The sequence below is a fragment of the Leopardus geoffroyi genome, chromosome B3 (genome assembly GCF_018350155.1).
Source record: "Leopardus geoffroyi isolate Oge1 chromosome B3, O.geoffroyi_Oge1_pat1.0, whole genome shotgun sequence".
Classification (NCBI taxonomy): Eukaryota; Metazoa; Chordata; class Mammalia; order Carnivora; family Felidae; genus Leopardus; species Leopardus geoffroyi.
In genome coordinates this window covers 4,464,840-4,484,184 of record NC_059337.1, presented here as the reverse complement: position 1 = coordinate 4,484,184, position 19,345 = coordinate 4,464,840, and the positions used below count along the sequence as shown (strand labels likewise).

At 48.7% G+C, this 19,345-nt stretch overlaps 1 protein-coding gene across 2 annotated transcripts in view; it reads left to right on the top strand.

Moving 5' to 3' along the window:
• Positions 1-19,345, top strand: part of PDE8A (phosphodiesterase 8A) — a 155,326-nt gene that overhangs the window by 73,903 nt on the left and 62,078 nt on the right. For both annotated transcript variants that reach the window (XM_045448645.1, XM_045448644.1), the window contains exons 3-6: positions 1,509-1,699; positions 8,396-8,452; positions 9,287-9,341; positions 16,026-16,114. In XM_045448645.1, the coding sequence (XP_045304601.1) occupies positions 1,509-1,699; positions 8,396-8,452; positions 9,287-9,341; positions 16,026-16,114 (392 nt within the window). The remainder of the gene's footprint in view (positions 1-1,508; positions 1,700-8,395; positions 8,453-9,286; positions 9,342-16,025; positions 16,115-19,345) is intronic.

Sequence of the window (19,345 nt, the reverse complement as noted above, 5' to 3'; positions counted from 1 at the left end):
CCTTTTCTTAGAAACACACATTGAGGTATTTAGAGAGGACGAGATGCCTGCAACCTACTTTGAAAGGTTCAGCGATAAAAGAATGTGCATCATTGTGGGGGGTGGGGAGCAAAGGGGGCAAAACATTAACTTTCTACCAGAAAGTATCTATGAATTATCAAATCCAAAATGTTAGACAAAATCACCAGTTGAAATTGAGCTCCAGAGTTCCTTGATGCGTCTGGCACACAAACCATGTTCACCGTTAACATTTTTAAAACCTGTGCAAAGCTACTGGCAGGAATGTGCTCTTAGTTCTTTGCATTAGTGGTATTTGTGCCCTTGGGAAAACTTCGAGGAACTAAGCCTTGGGGGACAGGGTTTCTGTCAGCCTTGTAGTGTCCTTCTCCCAGGCTGCCCCACCTCCACCTCACCACGGTCGCCCTCAGGAGCCCGTGTGGGTCTGAAGGGACAGAGTCGGGTGCTCCTGCACCAGACCCGGGGTGTGGGGGTGCCGGCAGGACGGGGGAGACACAGCGGGCACGGGGACCACAAGCCGTCGTCCCGGGCAGAGGCGCAGTGCTGTCTGTCGCACCTTGTGCTGTTCCTGCGTCCCTTAACTGACAGTTTGTCCTTTGCTATCGATCACAACTTTATTACTTTTTTTATCGAAACGTCGCTGACCTACGGCGCACAACAGAGTGATTCAGCGTTTGTATCCATTCAGAAGTAGTGGGCACTGTAGCTGGCTACCGTGTGTCCCATATACTGTTGTTCTAGATTATGAACTGTATTCCCCGTGTGTCCATCGTGTCCCGGGTCTTACGTATTTTATGACTGGAAGCTTTACCTTCTAATCCCTCTCCCCTAAGACAGATGTCATGTGATTTCACTTACGTGTGGAATCTGAAAAACAAAACAAACCACCATCACCACCAAAAAGCAGAAGCAGGTTTATAGAGAACAATCTGGTGGTTTCCAGAGGGAAGGGAGGTTGAGGGGTTACCTGGTTGGTTGTGAGCTGTTATATTTTGAGCTACCTGAAGTCTCTTCTCTTATCATCAAAGTAATTTTTTTTTTTTAACTTGGAGGAATTACATAAACCCTTGAGTCAGAACGTTTAATTACATTATTTAAAGTTTTAAGTATCTAAAAGTTTGACTGAAATATTAGTCTTTGTCATTTAAGGACTTGTCTAGTTAATTTACTATTAACTAAAATAAGTATTTGTGTTTTCATTGAAGTAGTTTCAGGATAAAATGCTTAATCAAGCTTTTGTTGAATTCTGCCAGTGGGCTTATTCGCTAAAGAGTAAGTATAGGGCCCATGCAGTTGGACGTCCAGACAAAAGCAGCTCAAATAGCACTAATTTCGGCCCCTGAGTTTCCTGGACGAAGATTTCTATCAACAGATTATGTTCACATCTGTGTGCTTGCCGTCCAGGCCCCGGGAGCTTTCTGTGGCGTGTTAAGAAATGACAGTTCTAACAACTTGTTTTTTTAAAAAGTGTTCGCACTTTTTTGATTCAGGTACTTTTAGTGTTTACCAAAGAAGATAACCAGTGTAATGGATTCTGCAGGGCGTGTGAAAAAGCAGGGTTTAAGTGCACAGTTACCAAGGAGGCCCAGGCTGTCCTTGCCTGTTTCCTGGACAAGCATCACGACATCATCATCATAGACCACAGAAACCCCCGACAGCTGGACGCGGAGGCCCTGTGCAGGTGAGCATGGGACCCAGGCCCGAGTAGCCCCCGGCACATGGGATGGTGAGCGCAGCACGTAATACGCTAGCTTGAATTCATGGCCTTTCGGGTGGCCTTCCACACATGTAAAATAAGACATTAGGATGAGGACATCATTATTTCTGGGACGGATCTTCCTCTGTTTTGTTTCCTTTTACTTTGCTTTGCTTAAAATAGCAAAACAGAATTGAATGAAAACCGTCAAGGGTTAAGATGAAACCCCCTCTGCCGTTAACCACAACCGTCACCTGCACGTTACTGCAACGGGGGCTCATAAAATTTCCCCAACGTTTTTAAAGTTGTAAAAATTGTGAAAATTGCCTTCTAATGTTAGGTGAATGTGCCTTGTTTATAATACTTGCACAACATCAAACATGCGAACTGGGTTGCTCAATAGGAGGTTTTAGAGAAGCACAGATCGTCACGTGTATGTGACTCTACACAGCCCCCCCCCCCCCCCCCCCCCCCCCGCCCTCCATCCAGCTTCCGCTGGGGGATTAGGGCTTCCCGGGGAAAGCTCTGAGTTTCAGAAGCTCTCCTTCCTGTTAGGCTCACCTTAATCCCCTTTGCCAGACTTCCCGCATTCGCATTCGAGGGCAGGAATCGTCTTCTCTGGATGGACTATGTCCTCCTCACGGTGTGGTTTCGTGTTCCGGCCCCATCCAGGGTGCTCCCTCGGGGTATCAGCTTCCAGGCAGTACCTCTAGTAAGCATGGCTCCAGCACTGACCAGCCCACACCAGGTTCGGGTGGACCAGTGGAGAGTGAGCGGAATAGCCATCTTCCGTGCTGTCCAGACAGCAGACTCTGACCACGTTCAGCAGACCACTGAGCACATTCCTTTCCTCATGGTTGTGTCACAGCCCCGGCCAAGAGTCAGAGCCTCAGGTTTCCCTTGCTAGCTGTGTTCTACCACGTCATCCCCATCTTGTTGCCTGAGAGGGTGTGTGTGTGGGGGGGGGGGGGTAGGGTGGGGGAGGAATTTGTGTCATAGTTAGTGAATTTTCTAGAGGCACAAGCAGGACCTGATTTATTTCCCCGAGTCAATTTCATCTCGAGTCTGGCCCTACCTGGTTTATCTCCCTTAAGATCATCCCTTTAAGGGAACCTGCCCACTGCAGAGTATTCTTTCAAGGAACTTTCCAGGCTGTCGCTCATGAACTTGTCCACTCACGCTGTCTCCCTCTGCTGACATACACAGCTCACAAGACCTTAGCCCTGGCAGAGATCCTGCCCTTCCTCCTGCTTTTGGGAGACCTAATCAGCACTGCCTGCGAAGGGTTTTTCATCAGTTGCCGACTTGTCTAAACGCCTGGCATTCATCTGTATCCCTCTACTGGGGAAATTTGGAACTCCTTACACTCCTTATCAGATGCTTTGCTGAAGGCCATATATTCTGTGCCTGTGATATTTCTAAATCCACCGGTTGGGGAACCCTGCTTTGCAAGTCTTCTCAGTTCTGGACACTATCTTTGGTATGAGAGCTACATAGGTAAATGAGATGGGGTCCTTGCCTCTGACGAGCTAATGTTCTGGTTTGCAGGGCGAGCGAGTGATTTCAGTACAGGCTTATAAGCGCCCACAAGGAGGTGTATACAGAGTGCTACAGGGCCTGTGTCAGGGAGAGCTTCACAGAGGATACTTGGGTTGAGTCCTGAAGGATGAGCAGGAGTTTTGAGAAGAAGAAAGAAAGGCAGAAAATAGAACCACTGTACGACCCAGCAATTGCACTACTAGGTATTTATCCAAAGGATACAAAAATGCTGATCCAAAGGGACACATGCACCCCAATGTTTACAGCAGCACTATCAACAATAGCCAAATTATGAAAAAGCTCAAATGTCCGTCGGCTGATAAATGGATAAAGAAGATGTGGTGTGTGTGTGTGTGTGTGTGTGTGTGTGTGTGTGTGTATACACACCCCTCCCCCACACACACACTCTGGAATATTACTCAGCAATCAAAAAGAATGAAATCTTGCCATTTGCAACAACGTGGATTTAACTAGAATGTATTACGCTAAGTGAAATAAGTCGGTCAGAGAAAGACAAGTATCAGATTTCACTCATGTGGAATTTAAGAAACAAAACAGATGAACACAGGGCAAGGGAAGGAAAACTAAGATAAAAACAGAGAGGGAGGCAAACCGTAAGAGACTCTTAAATACAGAGAACAAACAGAGGGTTGCTGGGGGGGGGGGGGGGGATGGGCATCAAGGAGGGGACCTGTTGGGAGGAGCTCTGGGTGTTACACGGAGGGGATGGGTCGCTGGGTCCTAGCCCTGAGACCGGTACTAACTTGAATTTAAACTTAAAAACAATTTTTAATTGTTAACTAACTTGAATTTAAACTTAAACATTCCAGCTGGAGGGAGCCTCATGTGTAGGAAGAGGCAGGTATACAGGGCTTCTCTGCTCAGTGCCCGATGGCTGCCAGGTCGGGCGGGTGTGGGACGTGGCTCTGGCCGAGGCTGGAGCAGCGGACAGGAGCCCCATCACGAGGGCCTTGGGTGCTGAGCCAAGGGCGCAGTCTTCCCCCACTAGGCAGTTGAGACACTGCCTCGGTCTGTGCAGGGGAGCGTCTAGAGCAGGTGGGAGATCCGGGCTGCAGGCTGGACGGGCAGCGTAGACGGGCAGAAGGCGCTGAGGCGCGTCGACCAGTTGTGAGGCTGTTGGCGGCGTCTTGTCCGCACCTGATTTCACTGCCTCCTCAGCCTCCTGTCCAGAAGCCCACGAAGGTAACAGATAAAAGCCGACCACAGCCGTTCAGAGGCCGGAGTTCGGCTGATCAGTGTGTCAGAAGCCGGAGAACAGAGGAGGCAGGGATTCCCTGTATGCCTCGTACCGCGGGGCCTAACGGAGAGGCCTGTCCTGCCCCGGGGACAGCTCGTGCGCACTCCAGCCTCCGAAGCCCAAGGCCACAGGGCCACACGGCCCTAAGGGAACGGGCTGGGAGGAGGCTCTGCTGAGCCTGGGGTGCTGGAGCTGCGCTGACAGACAGACCGATGGCTCTGCTCAGAGGGGCGCCACCGCATCTGGGAGCGGCTGGAGCCCTGCCGCCGGCCCCCCACTCCCTGCTGCCTCTTCATTCTTTCCTTTCTGCCTCCACCGGGAAACCCAAGACTGCGAGCCAAGGAGGCGGGCAGAGACCTGGGATTTTCTGCCGTGTCGTGAGGAGGGGCAGCAGCCTAGGGAGCGTGGGACCGGCCGTTCACGTGTCGCAGCTTCACAACCGCAAAGCGCACCAGTTCTCACGTTCGGTTGGAGGACGGGTGAGGGCCGGTCAGGGGTCCACCCTGGGCGGCCAAGCCAGGCCTGCCTGCTGGCAGCGCCCTCAGAGCCCGTCTGCTCCCCGGATCCCAGGAGGGCCACTCACGCCGAGGGCCTGGCCGAGGGGCGCAAGGGAGATTTCTGTGGCGCCCTCTGCTGCAGGCTCTGGGCCTGGGCTTGTATCACTTCCGTCCAAGGACGAACGAACAGGGTAAAGAAGTGGGGGCCTGTAAAAAGCTGCCAAATAATGGTCGGGGAAAGAACAGCCTCAGAGACTGAGAACATGACTCGCCACGAGCAATTTGCAGAACCTTTCAGAAGACGTATGCCTGGTGCACTCAGAAGAAACGAAGAACTATTCTTTTGTGCCTGGGAGCAGGGCTCTGTAATGAAAGGGAAGATTTTATGAAGGGAGGTGAAGGAACTAAAGCTGGGCGTGGAAACCCAGCATGCATTAGCGGAATTAAATCCGTGTGGAGTGCCGGACGCCTCCTCGCCGTCTCCGGACTCCCCCTGGTCTGCGGCTCATGGTTCCCGTCGTAAATGCCATTTCCAATCTGAGATTCGTTCCACGTGGCAGAGAGAACAGTGGCGAAGTACGAGTAATGGAGTTGTACTTTTGTCAAATTTAACTCCTCGAAGGGCTTAGCTGTATTCTTACGTTAAGCCTACTCTTTCCCGACAACAGAATTTCTAGCGTTGAGCTGGGCCTGTGGCTGCCTAGAAAATACGTGCATTCCCAAGCTTTTCCTGCGGCTGGCCAGTGGGAATGCCATGTGCACTCCTTTGAGGGAGAGTGCGTGCCCTTCTTCCTGCCGCCAGGAATGTGGAGTCTATGGCCCGAGCGCAGCATCCGTCTTGGATCATGAGGAGGGAACCGTGTGTAGGCGGTAATAGGGACCCCTCGACGGAAGGAGCCAGCTGTCCAGTGCCACAGTGAGCCATCACAGCCCTGGACTGCCTACCTCCACACATCTTTTACGCGGGAGAAGACTCGTGTTGGAGTTTTCTCTTCCGCATAATCCAGTAAAATCCTAGTGATGCGCCAGCTAGCCTGGTTTTGAGAGCCTCCCAGGGTGCTTGCTTGCTGTTTCAGAAGCTCGTGCTATAGACTCATGCTCTCTCTTTTTCCTGAGTTCTTGAGATCTGCCTTACTAATGTCTGGGTGTAAACGATGGTGTCAAGTCGTTTCTTTCTTCATTTTCCGGAATTCCGAAGTCAAGGTTTCAACCCAGGTTCCTTGATGTTTCTATTTTCTAATCAGTTCTTCCTCCTTGTGGACCAGAAAACGGCAAGAGTGCACGTATTTCATACAGTGTTAGCCCTCCTCGGCAGGTGTCAGCTTTCTTCCAGGTAAACGTGGTCTTCCCTTCTGCTTTGTCCTGAGCCCGTGCCCACCCTCGTTCCTGCATCCGGAGTAGGTTCCAGAACTACTTCCTGACTTCATCTGTACATTTACCTGCTTGCTATTTCTACCACTCACGTCCCTGTTTTTCTTCTAAAAAGGTGACAGCCAGTTTGAGATGCCTGGCTACATACTTAAATTTGCCTTTTCTTTCTTGAAATCTTTGTGACAAGACAGAAATAGGAACACGAGTACAGTGTCCTAAGAAGTCACAGAAATACCATTCGTGAGTGCCTGTCTGTCCCTGTGTAAGATGAGTGATAGGTCAGTAGTATCCCAGTTTTGAGAGGTGACCTGGCCTTGCCTGTGTGAGTGTCTGCTGTGCCGTCGCCCTTCCAGGCTTCTCCAGCCGTTCCATGGCCCCCTCTTCAGGAAGGCGAGCATGGCTGTTCTCCAGGCAGGGAGACCGCAGTGGGACCGGGGACCGGCACCTGGGTGGCAGACCCTGTGGTGACCTGTCGAGGGGGCTCTTCCGATAGAGCAGCCGTATGGCGCCATTACAGTTGGCCTACTCTGGAGCAGACAGGCAGATGGAAGCTGGAGGAACAGAGTGGGCACTGCTAAAAGCAGAAATGTTGAGAGGTGTGAGCCACACAGCCCCCAAGAGAGACTGGCTTGTCCCTAGAGCTGCGTGTCCATCCCTGAGCCACTCCGTACCCACATGCAGTCTGCATCTGAGGTTGGGCTCAGCCTCCTCAACCTCAGTTCCTTGAGAAAATGAGGCCCCGGGGCCCTGGGGCAGGGCCGTGCAAGAGGGGACACGGCCACACCGTTCACTTCTGTATCGTCTCTGGCTGCTTTTGTGCCACAGGGGCAGTGTGGAGTGGTTGTGACAGAGTCTGCATGGCTCACAGAGCCTAAGATACTTGCCATCTGGCCCTTTACAGAAAAAGTTTGCCAAACCGAGGTATCCACTGTGTATGCCTGATTAACGTCTCTGATGCTCCTGGAATGGCTACGTTATGGGCCATCTTTGGGAGAATTGAGAAAGTCACTCGAGTGGTTTTCTGTGTTCTGTGACCCGGGAGTGGTTCTGTTTTGTGAGCCAATGGAACGAGGTCCTGCAGTAAGTCGTGGCCGTTCTGTGTCCCATCGTGCCCACGTTCTCTAGGAGGTCACCACGCCCGTGACGGGGCTGGGGCCGCGTGGGAACGGTCCGCTCTTCTGCTGAAGCCCCCGTCTGCTGTGAGTGTCTTCCTCCCAGCCCGGGGCCGCATCCCCTCTGCCTGTGGCATCACGGCTCCTCTCCAGGGTCCTGCGTCCCCCAGGGTAGGGGAGCTCAGGGCTGGGGCACAGCCCAGCGCCTTCTCTCCTGGGCACGTTCATTCCACTCCGTCGTCTCCTCTCCTGGCTGGGGGTGGGGGGATGCTTCTCCAGGAGGGGTGAGTGGGTCCTCCGGGGAGCCTTTTACTCTGGGGGGGGGGGTTTCGGTGGAGCAGCGTCCCCTACTCTTCCTGACCAGTTCTCCATTCTTCTCTGTCTCTTCTTTCTGATGGATTTGGAGATCCTGCTACTTCTGAATTCTGCGGCTACCACTCTTGCCCACACCGTACCTAAGAACTCTCTAGAGGATGTAGGGAGCGGGCCTTTGGGCTTCGTCCCCACCGTAACCGCGGCTGTCAGTGTGTGGTAACACACATGTACTCGCGTGTCCCTTTGATGGCAAGAGACCGATAACCCCTGTCACATAAGCCCGAGGTAGGGAATGTTCTCCACCTGAGATATTCAGGTTGACAAAGGTCAGAGCAAGTAGCAGGCACGCCGTCTCTAGCCAGCTGTTATGTTTGTACTGCGTGAGCGTTAGGGTTACTCGTCCACGGAGTAGGGGCCTGTCCCCTTGAGGGAGGAAGATTGAGTAGCCAAGAACGGAAATGCAGAATGTGACCTGCTCCCTCTTCTGCCTCCCCCCAGCTTTGAATGTTCTTCCAAAATTTAAGGGTATTTTTTTTTAAGAAGTACTTTACATTTTCTAAAAATTTGTTTGTTTGTTTGTTTTTTAAAGGTCTATCAGGTCATCAAAACTCTCCGAAAACACAATTATCATTGGTGTAGTACGCAGGTAAGCCGTCACCAGTTTTGATGTTGAAGTTCAGGTGTCTGTGTCCTGCTTGCTCTTAGCAGGGGCCTAACAGCTTGTAGGCTGTGACAGGTGTGACCTTTTTGGCCTTTTCTTCCTTCTTACTGTCTTTACCTCGCCAGTTACCTCCACGGAGGGACTTTCTGCTCTCGTGGAAGGTTTTGTGATTTGGGACTGCCGTTCACTTTAGAAATAGGCAGACCATGAGACAGTTCCATTGCTCAAAGTATGAATGTTACCAGGGACATCTCCCGAGGGCCTTCTAACTCCCAAGTATTTATGAAGATTTGATTCATACGTAGATGGGAGAAATCTTGTATTTCATCCTGAAATTGAAGGTAAGGAAAGAACAGAAATGCGCTGGGAGAAGGGCAGTATTCAAATAAGTGTTATTTAGCTTATATATTTTTGTAGATAGCAGAAGGAATTCTTTGTCCTTTAAACTTTTTTCTTAGAACGTTTTGAGGGGGGGAGGAGAAGAGTTTTTTTTTTTTTTTTAATAGGAAGTAGAAGAAAGTAGGGAAGAATTTAAGTTAAAATGTTTACATATCAAATAGATACGTGGTTACTCCTGTATTCTGGCTGTCCGTGCGATCTCCATATTTCAGGCATTATGGTATGCTGCCAGAAAGCTACCTACGAAACAAAAACAGAAAACTATTTTCAATTTTACACTTCTGATTGGTATATTAATCTAATGCATCTAAAAGTATTTGACATTATATGATAGTCATAGTATTATGTAAATAGTGAGTAAAAGAGGTGAGCTATTATTGATAAAAACTGTCTCTAACCCTTGACTATGTTCTTTTGAAGGACGGATAGAGAAGAGTCCTCTGTGATGCCCCTCATTGCTGCTGGCTTTACAAGGGTACGTACCCATTTCTTTGTAATGCAGGTATCATTCAGCCTGAGAAATTATTTTTTTTTATTAAAATTTGTTTTAATGTTTTTATTTATTTTTGAGACCCAGAGAGACAGGGCATGAGCAGGGGAGGGGCAGAGAGAGAGGGAGGCACAGAATCCGAAACAGGCGCCAGGCTCTGAGCTGTCAGCACAGAGCCCATCGCAGAGCTTGAACCATGACTGTGAGATCATGACCTGAGCCGAAGTCGGACGCTTAACCGACTGAGCCACCCAGGCGCCCCGAGAAATTATTTAATCTCCGTTCAGAGCCAGCAAAAGTTTTGAACTCATTTGAAGAAAAAAAAATTTGTTGTCTTCATGCTGTTACAGTTTGGTTTAGCTTTAGAACTTGGTAATCTAATAATGTACGACGCGTTACGTTTTGTTCTCTCAAAATTGTGTCTGCTGAAGTCATCTAAACATCATAAAATCTCCTTCAATGACCTACTCTAAATGTTATGCCATAGGATGTGTTTTGGTAATGCTGACCTGTATACATGCAACTTTAAAGGCAGTTCAAGGACTCTGGAAATGAGGCAGCCCAAGCACGACTCCCTCTCCTCCCAGGCCCTGATCTGTTGGTCTCCCCTAAGCCAAAAGGCTGCTAAAGGCTTTGGTCAGCTGGTTGCCAGTGAGCCCTGGAAATCATGATGGAGAGAACTTACCTATGGCTGATCCTGGGCAGATCTGTGGCCCAATTTTATGTCCATGAGGTAGTTAAGACCCCCCCACCCCCAGGCCATGAATTTAGTTAAAGTGGTTCTAGGTGGTAGGTGGCACTCCTAGGTATTTGGCAGAAGCAAATACGGATCCCCCCCAGAGGAAGAAGAATCTTCCTCCAGCCTCAGAGAATCTCCATGAGTAACTGCCCCAGGGCCCAGGCAGCCCTCCACGCACACAGGAGGAGAGGCACCGAAAGTGAGAGCTAGTAGGAGAAAGACAGCAGAAATGGGCCCCCACGACCCACAGATACCAGAATTCTCAGACACGAATTATGAAGCAGTCATGCTTAGATGTAAAGATTAAAAGACAAGACGACCTTGGAAATGTCTGCAGGGAATAGGAAACCGTAAAAAGTGGCACAGCAAATTCTAAGCAGAACATAAGTAACTTCTGAGAAATGAACACGTGTAACTGAAAACTTGTAAAACTTAGTGGGTCGGAAGAAGTCTTAGAGCATGTAGCACAGAGATTCGGTAACAGAAGGTAAGTTAGGGAAGTTAAGTGTGCAGGACAGACTGTATAGTTGAGCATATATACAACTGGGGTTCCCAAAGAACGGGAGAGAGAGAGAGGGGCAGAGGCAGTATTGGAAGAGAATTTTCTAGAACTGATGAAAGAGTATGGTCCACAGATTCAAAAATTCCAACAAATCTGAAGTAGAGTAAATAAAAAGAAGACACATCATGGTGAAAAAAACAAAACAGTTTTTTTTTTTTTTTTTTTGAGAGAGAGAGAGAGAATGTGAGCGGGGGAGAGGGTGAGGGTGAGAGAGAATCTTAGGCTCCACGCTCAGCACAAGGCCCAACACGGAGTTCAAGCCCACGACCCTGGGATCATGACTTGAGCCAAAATCACGAGTTGGACACTCAACCGACTGAGCCACCCCGGTGTCACACCTGGAAAGAGACCTTAAAACCAGCCAGAGAAGAAAGATTAACTTCGGAAGAATGACGACTATCAGCCAGCTTCTCTGCAGTGATAAACGGAAAACAGAACATACAGGAATAACCCTTGCAGAGTGATAAAGGAAAGTAACTAGCCCTAGCATGAATAGCTTCCAAAAATGCAGTTGAAATAAAGACTTTGAGCAATGTGAAAACAGAGTTTGCAACTAGCAGATCCTTACAAGAAAATGCTAAAGGGGGTGCTTCAAGCAGAGGGAAGGTGAATCCCAAGTGGAAGGCTTGCAACGCCAAGAAATGAGCAGCAAGAAAATGGTGAATATGGGGGTAAATCTAAGCACACATTGACTGTATAAAACAGTAATAGTAATGCCTGGTCTGATGAGATATTACCGCGGGAGGACCGCAGCCCGAGAGTCCCGCCCAGACAACTCCTTGGTCACCTTGCAGGGCAAAAGGGTGGAGGGCAGGGGTGCCCTCCATCTGCGCCTGCGTGTGCATGAACGCCGGGTAGTGTAGCTTCGCCTGTGGTTCCGTAACGTGAGAAATGTAGGTGAGATCTAGATCTATGTAGGTATGCTGTTCAGGCCCAAAAGGGAACACTCAGACTGGGGTATATAATACTCTTCTAACGCAAGGGACGTACCAAAAGAAAAATTTGAACAATGGCTCAGGATTTGAATTCTCGACACTCTTAGTGAACCTAGGCATCTTCAGGGTTTGTGGGGAGGAGGTGGGGGTAAGAGCGTTCTCAGGACCTTATCTAGCAGACATGGGAGGGGGCGGGCAGTGAAAGTATTCTGAAGCTGTCGTCGGTGGGAAAGGTGCAGACTAGAACATGTGCTCCCTGGGAGATGGTCTGTTCTGGGGGTGATCGGGATCTTGCTTTCAAATAGAGCAAAGAAATCAATGTTAGCCTTTGAGGTCAGTGGAAAGGAAGGCAGCCAGTAATAAACGGAAAGATTTAACAAGCCTTCCAAATTCACAAGAGGAAATGTGAAATTTACAGCAGCCTGGTCAGACTGGCTGACACGAGGAAGAGGAAGCCGCAGTGTGGAGCGAGTCGTAAACTCGCTAGAAGGGCTAGAAGCAAGCGCGTGTGAACGGACCGTTTCTCCCGGTGAAAGGCCTTCTGGACTGGGTTACAGAAGTGCGACCATGTGACGTTTATAAGACGAAGTGATGAAAGCTTAAGTGAACAAGGGTGGCAAGTAAATGCAGACTAAGAAAACCCCCAATATGAACATCGGATAGATGGAGTTTAATATTTTACTTTATACACGCGCCTTTTTTCTATAAAAAGCATACGTTGGATTATTGTTATTGTTGCGTAGTTTTGTGGTTCCCAAGACAACTCCCAAAACATACACCCATATCGGCACCTACTCCCATTCCCTCACCCCTAGTAATTCATATTAAATGGTAGGAGAACAAGTCAGCCAGTGTGAAAGGGAGTGTTCCTTTCAGTACAGAATCCCAAGTTGGAAATGATGGATCACCTCTCGCCAGTGGATCCTAGATCACGTCCTCTCAGCCTACTCGGGAAAGCATTCATACAAGAAAAAAAAACTTTCCCAGCTAACTTTGAAGATACTTACACGATAACTCTTCGGGCTTCAAAGCTGGCTATCCTTTTTAGCAAGGAGCTCGGAAGCTTCTACTTTCTAGAGAAACTTGGGGGTAGATGATGTACCCTGCCTTGTATTCTTTTCTTCCAGCCACCAGGAGTCCTTAAGCTTTTATGTTTGTATGAGGTCTCTTCGAAAGGGCATAGATGCACGTTGGGAATGTGTGTTTGCCGTTCTCCACAAGGAAGTACATTGGCACAGCTGTGGGCTGGAAAGAGCATCCTGGTGGAAGGTATAGGAGACCTCAGTCCTTTCTCTTCTTAATATAATCAAGGTATCATGAGGCTTGAAAATGCAGGAGTAGCTGATGCACACAGTCCCTGCCCTCTCGCCCACATACTTGGTCACTGTGTCCTCTGAAGCCTTTGCTGGAACCAGGCTTAGGGGCACATCCCTAAGCACAAAGGCTTTCAGGTAGTCATTGTAGAGGTACGTGACCTGGGAAATCAGGAGGTAGCAGCAGGCTCACCATTTTGTAGATGACGGATTCAAGTGGACGGCCAGTCGTCAGAAACCACAGGTGAAAGCTAATCTTCCTTCAAGGAGAGCCCCGTACCTTCACGTAACAACAGGATACCGAGGTGGCTGAGTGCCTGGTGACAGAGCAGGGTATCTAGACCTAGAGGGAAGGTGACTGCCCCAAGTCCCGTGGCTGGGGGGTCAGTGATGCCGAGGCTTGAGCCAGACCTAGACCCGAAAGCCAACACCATAGTGGGATCTCTGGTATTCAGAGGGCACTCGGCTATTTTGTGGATTAGCCAGAGTTCAAGGTTTCAGGGTGGATGGAGAGCTGCTTGCTTCCTCAGTGGGACTTGGCGGCTGAGCCCCTGCTGACTAACTGAGGAGTTGGGGTGTGGCGTCTCTCAGCACTGGTTGCACGTCAGAATCCCTTGAAGAGCTTCCCCAGAGAGTGTCTTTCAGGTGGTGTTGGAAGAGGCCTGCCCGTTGCTATTATTTGGCAAGATTGCAGGTAATTCTAATAGGCAGCCGGGGCTTGAGAACCCCTGGGTGGGACCCAGCAGGGTGGGTGTGACGACGGGCTCTGGAAAAGCGAGGTTGGGTCAGCTCAGGGGTCTGCGGGGTTTGTGGCCCAGGCGCTGGGGTCGGGCGGGGCGGGGAGAGGAGGCCAGCTGCTGCTGGGGCAGTAGGGATGACGACCTGTTCCCCAAGCACCCCCTGACCCGGTGCCCTCCTCCACCCTCCATGCCCTGTGGAATCCTTGCGACACGCGTGGAAGTTGGAGAAGGGCGGGAAAGACGGGATGTTTAGAGCAGGGGTTAGTTGGGGAGGTGCAGACAGCAGGGGCAGGTTGCTGTATGTTTGGTCACACGTGCCCATTTTGTAACTTTGATGCCTGCCTTGGAAGTTTGGACATTTGCGTTCACACCCAGTGAAAAGTCTCATTGCATCCCTGGGAGGCCGTTTATAAATACACATGTCTCTATGTCCCAGGATCTCACGTGCAGAGCAGGTGAGGCCAGCCAGGCCCCTGGACAGCTCAGGGCCCCACCTGAGCTGGCATCTGCTGGCGGTGGCACAGGTCCTGTGCCCAGGAGTCTCCTCCCTGTTCCCGCCCAGTCAGCACCAGGTACCTGTGCAGGTGGACGGCATTCTCGGGTGTTCTGTGGAGTCAGGGCTGACCGAGGAATGCACGGCAGGCCCAGCACGCTCCTCTCCCGGTGGGCGAGTGCTGTAGGTGGGGCACCGCTCTCACGCTTCTGCGGTGAGAGGGGCTGTGTTCTGGCCTGTGGGATAGGGACCAGGGTGGCCACGGCCAACATGGCTTGCTCCTCCCTCCCCTCCCCTCCCGGGGATGGCGATCACCGTGCTCTGTGGTCGTGCAGCGGTTTGCGGTTAGAGTGCTCTCTCCCTTCGCCTCACTTGGTCCTCACGGTCACCTGCAGCGGGTAGGAGCAGGATAGGCTTGTTGTACAAGAGCAGAGCGGACCTGGGTGCCTCGTTTAGGGTCATACAGCTTATAAGGCATGAACCCGGGGCTGGATTGATTAGGTTGCATGACGCTCAGACAAGACCCTGATCACTGTTTAAACAGAGGGCTATTGGTCTTCTATGCACCTTCACTGGGGCAGAGGCAGGAGCTCCATGAGAGGCCCATGTCCCAGGTTGGTCTGGCTTTGGCTTGGAGGTGGTGGCCTGCACAGGTCCGGCCCTGCCTCTTCGGCCTCAGCCTTGTCCTCGGCCAGCAGAGTGTCATCTATGCATTGAGCAGGTGAAAGCAAGAGCTGGTCACAGAAACAGGAGTGAGTAATGTTCCCCGATGTTTCTTCCACCCGAATGGAACTAAGTGACAGGACACAGTGACCTCTAAGATGTCTTTGTGGAATACATAACTTGGTGGTGGAATGGGTCCGTGCTCCTCACGGCTACGTGACTAGCTTTGTGGCGAGGTGTTTCCATCATGTGAAGGTTATTGCACGAGGTAGAGATTGTCCACGGCACTAAGGCTATCGGGCAAAGCCAGCACCTGTGCTGTGGAGGGCCATCCTTCAGTGGCTTGACTGAGCCATGGTTAGAGGTGAGTGTAGGAACACGTTGCCGGGTGGGGGTTACCTTTGTGAGATGCAGGTGCCCAGAGAAGTGCAAGTGTGTGTTTGCTGACTGTGGGCTTGAGCGACTTTAAAGAGGACAGCATACTGTGCTTGACTAAGTGAATGTACTCTAGAAGTTAATATAAATTAGGACTTCAGTTAAATGAATTTCTTCCTTCTGCATATTCTAGCCTCTGACAGTGCCATGCAGATAACCAAAATCCTGTTTGCTCAAACAAAGCATTTTTAAGCCCGGTCTTCTTCTTTTCTTTTTTTTAAAGTGTATTTATTTATTTTGAGAGAGAGAAAGAGTGAGCACATGAGCAGGGGAGGGGCAGAGAGAGAGGGAGAGAGAGAATCCCAAGCAGGCTCCATGCCGTCAGGGCAGAGCCCGATGCAGGGCTTAATCTCATAAATCGGGGATCATGACCTAAGCCGAAATCAAGAGTCAGAGGCTCACCTGATTGAGCCATTCAGGTGCCCAAGCCCTGTCTTCTTAAAAGTGAATTTGGTACCTGGGGTGCCTGGGTAGCTCACCTCTGACTCTTAATTTCAGCTCAGGTCACAGGCTCACATGGAGCCTGCTTGGGATTCTCCCTCCCTCTCTCTCTGCCCCTCGCACACACCCTCTGTCTCTTTCTCTCTCTCAAAAAACTTATTTTTTTAAAAAAGCTAATTTGGTACTCAGATTTTCACCTCTCAGTTCCTGTTCATCATTAAAGAAAACATGTCTTTTTAGGTTTCAGTTACCCACGTGAGAAGTCTGTGAAAAGAATTTTTCCTGATAGTCAATAATAACTTAAAGATGCACATTTGTTTATCCACGAACTCCCCCTTCTCTTTGTAGAGGTATGTGGAAAACCCCAGCCTCATGGCCTGTTACAACGAACTGCTCCAGCTGGAGTTTGGAGAGGTGCGGTCCCAGCTGAAACTCAGGTAACTCTGCCCCTTCTGGAATGCCCACCGCACCACTCAGGGCAGCGTTGCAAGTGAGGTCTTTGGCTGTGGGCAGCTGCCTTTCGGCTCTAACTGACCTCCTGCTGAAATGGGATGGGGTGGTGGCCTGGCAACTCTATTTATATGGACTCTTGGAGTCTGCCTGGATGTCTAATGAGCGGTCGGTCACGTTAGCGATGGGAGACACATGCAAAGCCAGGGCTCCAAAAAAATAGCAAATGAAAAAGCAGTCTACAAAGGGATGTCCTAAATTATCTGTCTACTTTTTTAAGGGAAAAAAAAAACTTGTAATATATACACACACCCGACCTACTAATATTGGTTATCTCTGGCAGGTGACATGTTTTCTTCTCCACAAATAGACATTTGGAATTTGCTCTTGATAAACAGTTTTTGGTTTTTAAGTGAAAAGAGTAGAAACCTAGTTCCTTGTACAATAGGAAAAGCAAAAAAAAAAAAAAAATAGTAAAATTATACAAGGTTGGCAAGAAAAAAAAGTTAGCAGCTCTTTGTCAAACTAGGTTTCTTCCTTGGGTGGTCTACTGTTCTTTAATATTCCCAGGACCAAAGAGAGAGCATGAGATCACCCTGTTTGGATATGCGTAAGGCAGAGATAAGGGGTCAGGGCTTGGAGTACAAAGATCAGTAGGGCCAGCCCCGGGGGCTCCACACGCAGGCAAGGAAAATACTTCATAGAGGAAATGAAGTCAGGTAGCAGAGAAGTTCTGGTGAGCAGACATGTTTGAGGCTAGGGAAGTGTACAAAGGAGAAGCTTATTGCCAGGTTTTGCCGGGACACTTGAGGAGGATGGCCAGGTTTAGGCCTGTTCATCCCTCGCTCGCGGACACAGACTGGCCACAGCCTTCCTGCAGTGAACTAGGCTACTGGCCTCTCAGAGAGGAAGGTGGAATTTTGGAGCAGTAGGTGGTGATAGAGCTTAGTTTCTCCAACCAGAGTGCAGAAACTGACACCCAGGGAGATGAACTGACTCAGATCCGAGATCTCACAGGAGCAAACGGCGCAGATAATCCTTGAGGTTGTGATCAGTGTTTTCCAAACTGCAGTCGTTGTCTGTCCTCCATTCCTAAGTCTAACTGTAACCTCTGACCTTTTCTTCGTGAATACCTTAGCTTAGTGAACCCAGCCATCATCTCCCCTGTGGTCCTAGACGGAAACCACCACGTCTGTTTCTCAAGTCCCCAACTCCGGTCACTCACCAAGTCCTAATGATTTTGCTTCCTGAGCATCTGTGGAATAGCCTACTCATCTTCCTCTTTAGGCCACTCTCTTCTCTTACCTGGATCATTGAACCGTCAGTCTCCCTACACCTTTCTTGGCTCCTCCTTGTCCGTTCTCCACGCCACAGCCACACCTAACCCTGCGTGTGCTTTGGCTCTGCACCTCCCCACTGCCTTCAAGATAAAGTCCAAACTCTAAGATATGGCTGCACAGCTCTCTGTGGTACATCCACTGCTTACCTCTCTGTCCCCGTGTGTCATCATGGCCTGCTTTGTTCTCTGCACCAGCCGACGGCCAAAGGGAGAAGTCCATTATCAAGGGCAGTATAAAAATATGAAGGGGAGTGTGGAGATGTGGGGCTAGAGAGCTAAGAGAAATAGAGACTTGTTCTGCCGGATGTTCAAATGCACTAACAAGCTGTGACAGCGCCTTTGTGTTACTGTTAGATCATTAAACTGGAATGTAAAGTGTAGAAATAGACTTGAGTATATTGAAGAATTTAGCATATGATCAACATGGCAATTTAAGTCAACATGGAAAAGGGCAGACTTTTTAGTGAACAGAATTGTGACAACTTGTTAACGGTCTGGAAAGAAAATTAAGTTATATCTTGATTTCACACCCAACCCCAAAATAAATCCCAGTGACTTAAAGACTTGATGTTAAAAGTAGGGCCACATAAGTACTAAAAATATAAGCAAACATATGTAATTGGTTGGTGAAGTTTTTTTTTTAATTCAGCATGGCGTAAAAGCCAGATTGGGTAAAGGAGGAGAGTCAGATTAAACAACATAAAAGTGTTAAGCTGGTCTACAATTAAAAACAAATTTTTTTTAATGTTCCATTTATTTTTGAGAGAGAGAGAGACAGAGTACAAGCTGGGGAGGGGCGGAGAGAGAGGGAGACACACAATCCAAAGCAGGCTCCAGGCTCTGAGCGGTCAGCACAGAGCCCAATGCAGGGCTCGAACTCGTGAACCACAAGATCGTGACCTGAGCCAAAGTTGGACACTCAACTGACTGAGCCACCCAGGCACCCAGCTTGTCCACAGTTTTTTTAAAAAACCTTAAATAATGTTACATTTTTAGATAAATAACATTCTGGGGAGGATATATCTGTAACACGTAGGGTGGGCAGACAGACGTTTGGCTTTACTAGTAATCACATAAATGAAAATGAGAATGATCTGTTATATTTTATTTACCAAATCTGCAAAAATTGGAAAAAGAACGTTAAAACCGAGTAGGGCTTCTCACAGATCCGTTTCCTCCAAACTTGTTATATCAGAGGTGAGAACTTATTTCTCATTAAAACAAATTTTTTTAATAACAAATTTATTGGTGTATAATTCACAACACCACTTGATTTTTATATTTCAAAACACAAGAGCTAATTTTTATTGGCTAAGCTGCTTGGTCTTGTTTAGTGATATTTTCTTAATACCAGGAACAACGTCAAAGCATTGCTCTTGTTAATTTCCTTAATGTTATCTTTGCACTTTATGAACAAGTAGGCAGTTGCTTTCATTTTTTCATCATCTTCTGAGGCATATAAGGGGGCATTTGTTGAATAAATTATGGTATAACTTGAAACAGAATAGTGCAGTTTGTTTTCAGCTAAAGAAGTCCCTTTAACTAAAATTTCTTGTAAGGCTGATTTAGTGGTGATGAACTTCTTTAGCTTTTTGCTTATCTGGAAAACTCTTTGTGTCTCCAACTATTCTGAATGATAGCCTTGCCGGGTAGAGTATTTTCGGGTGCAGGTTTTTCCCTTTTAGCAGTTTGAATATGTCTGGCCTGCAAAGTTTCTGCAAAAAATCTGCTGACCTTTAAGCTGAAAAGAAATGGCACTAATTAACAAGAAAACACACGAAAGTAAAAATGTTACTGGAAAAGGTAAATATACAGTAAAAGTAGCAGATTAATCACTTCTAAAGCTAGTATGAAGCTCAAAAGACAAAAGTAGTAAAAT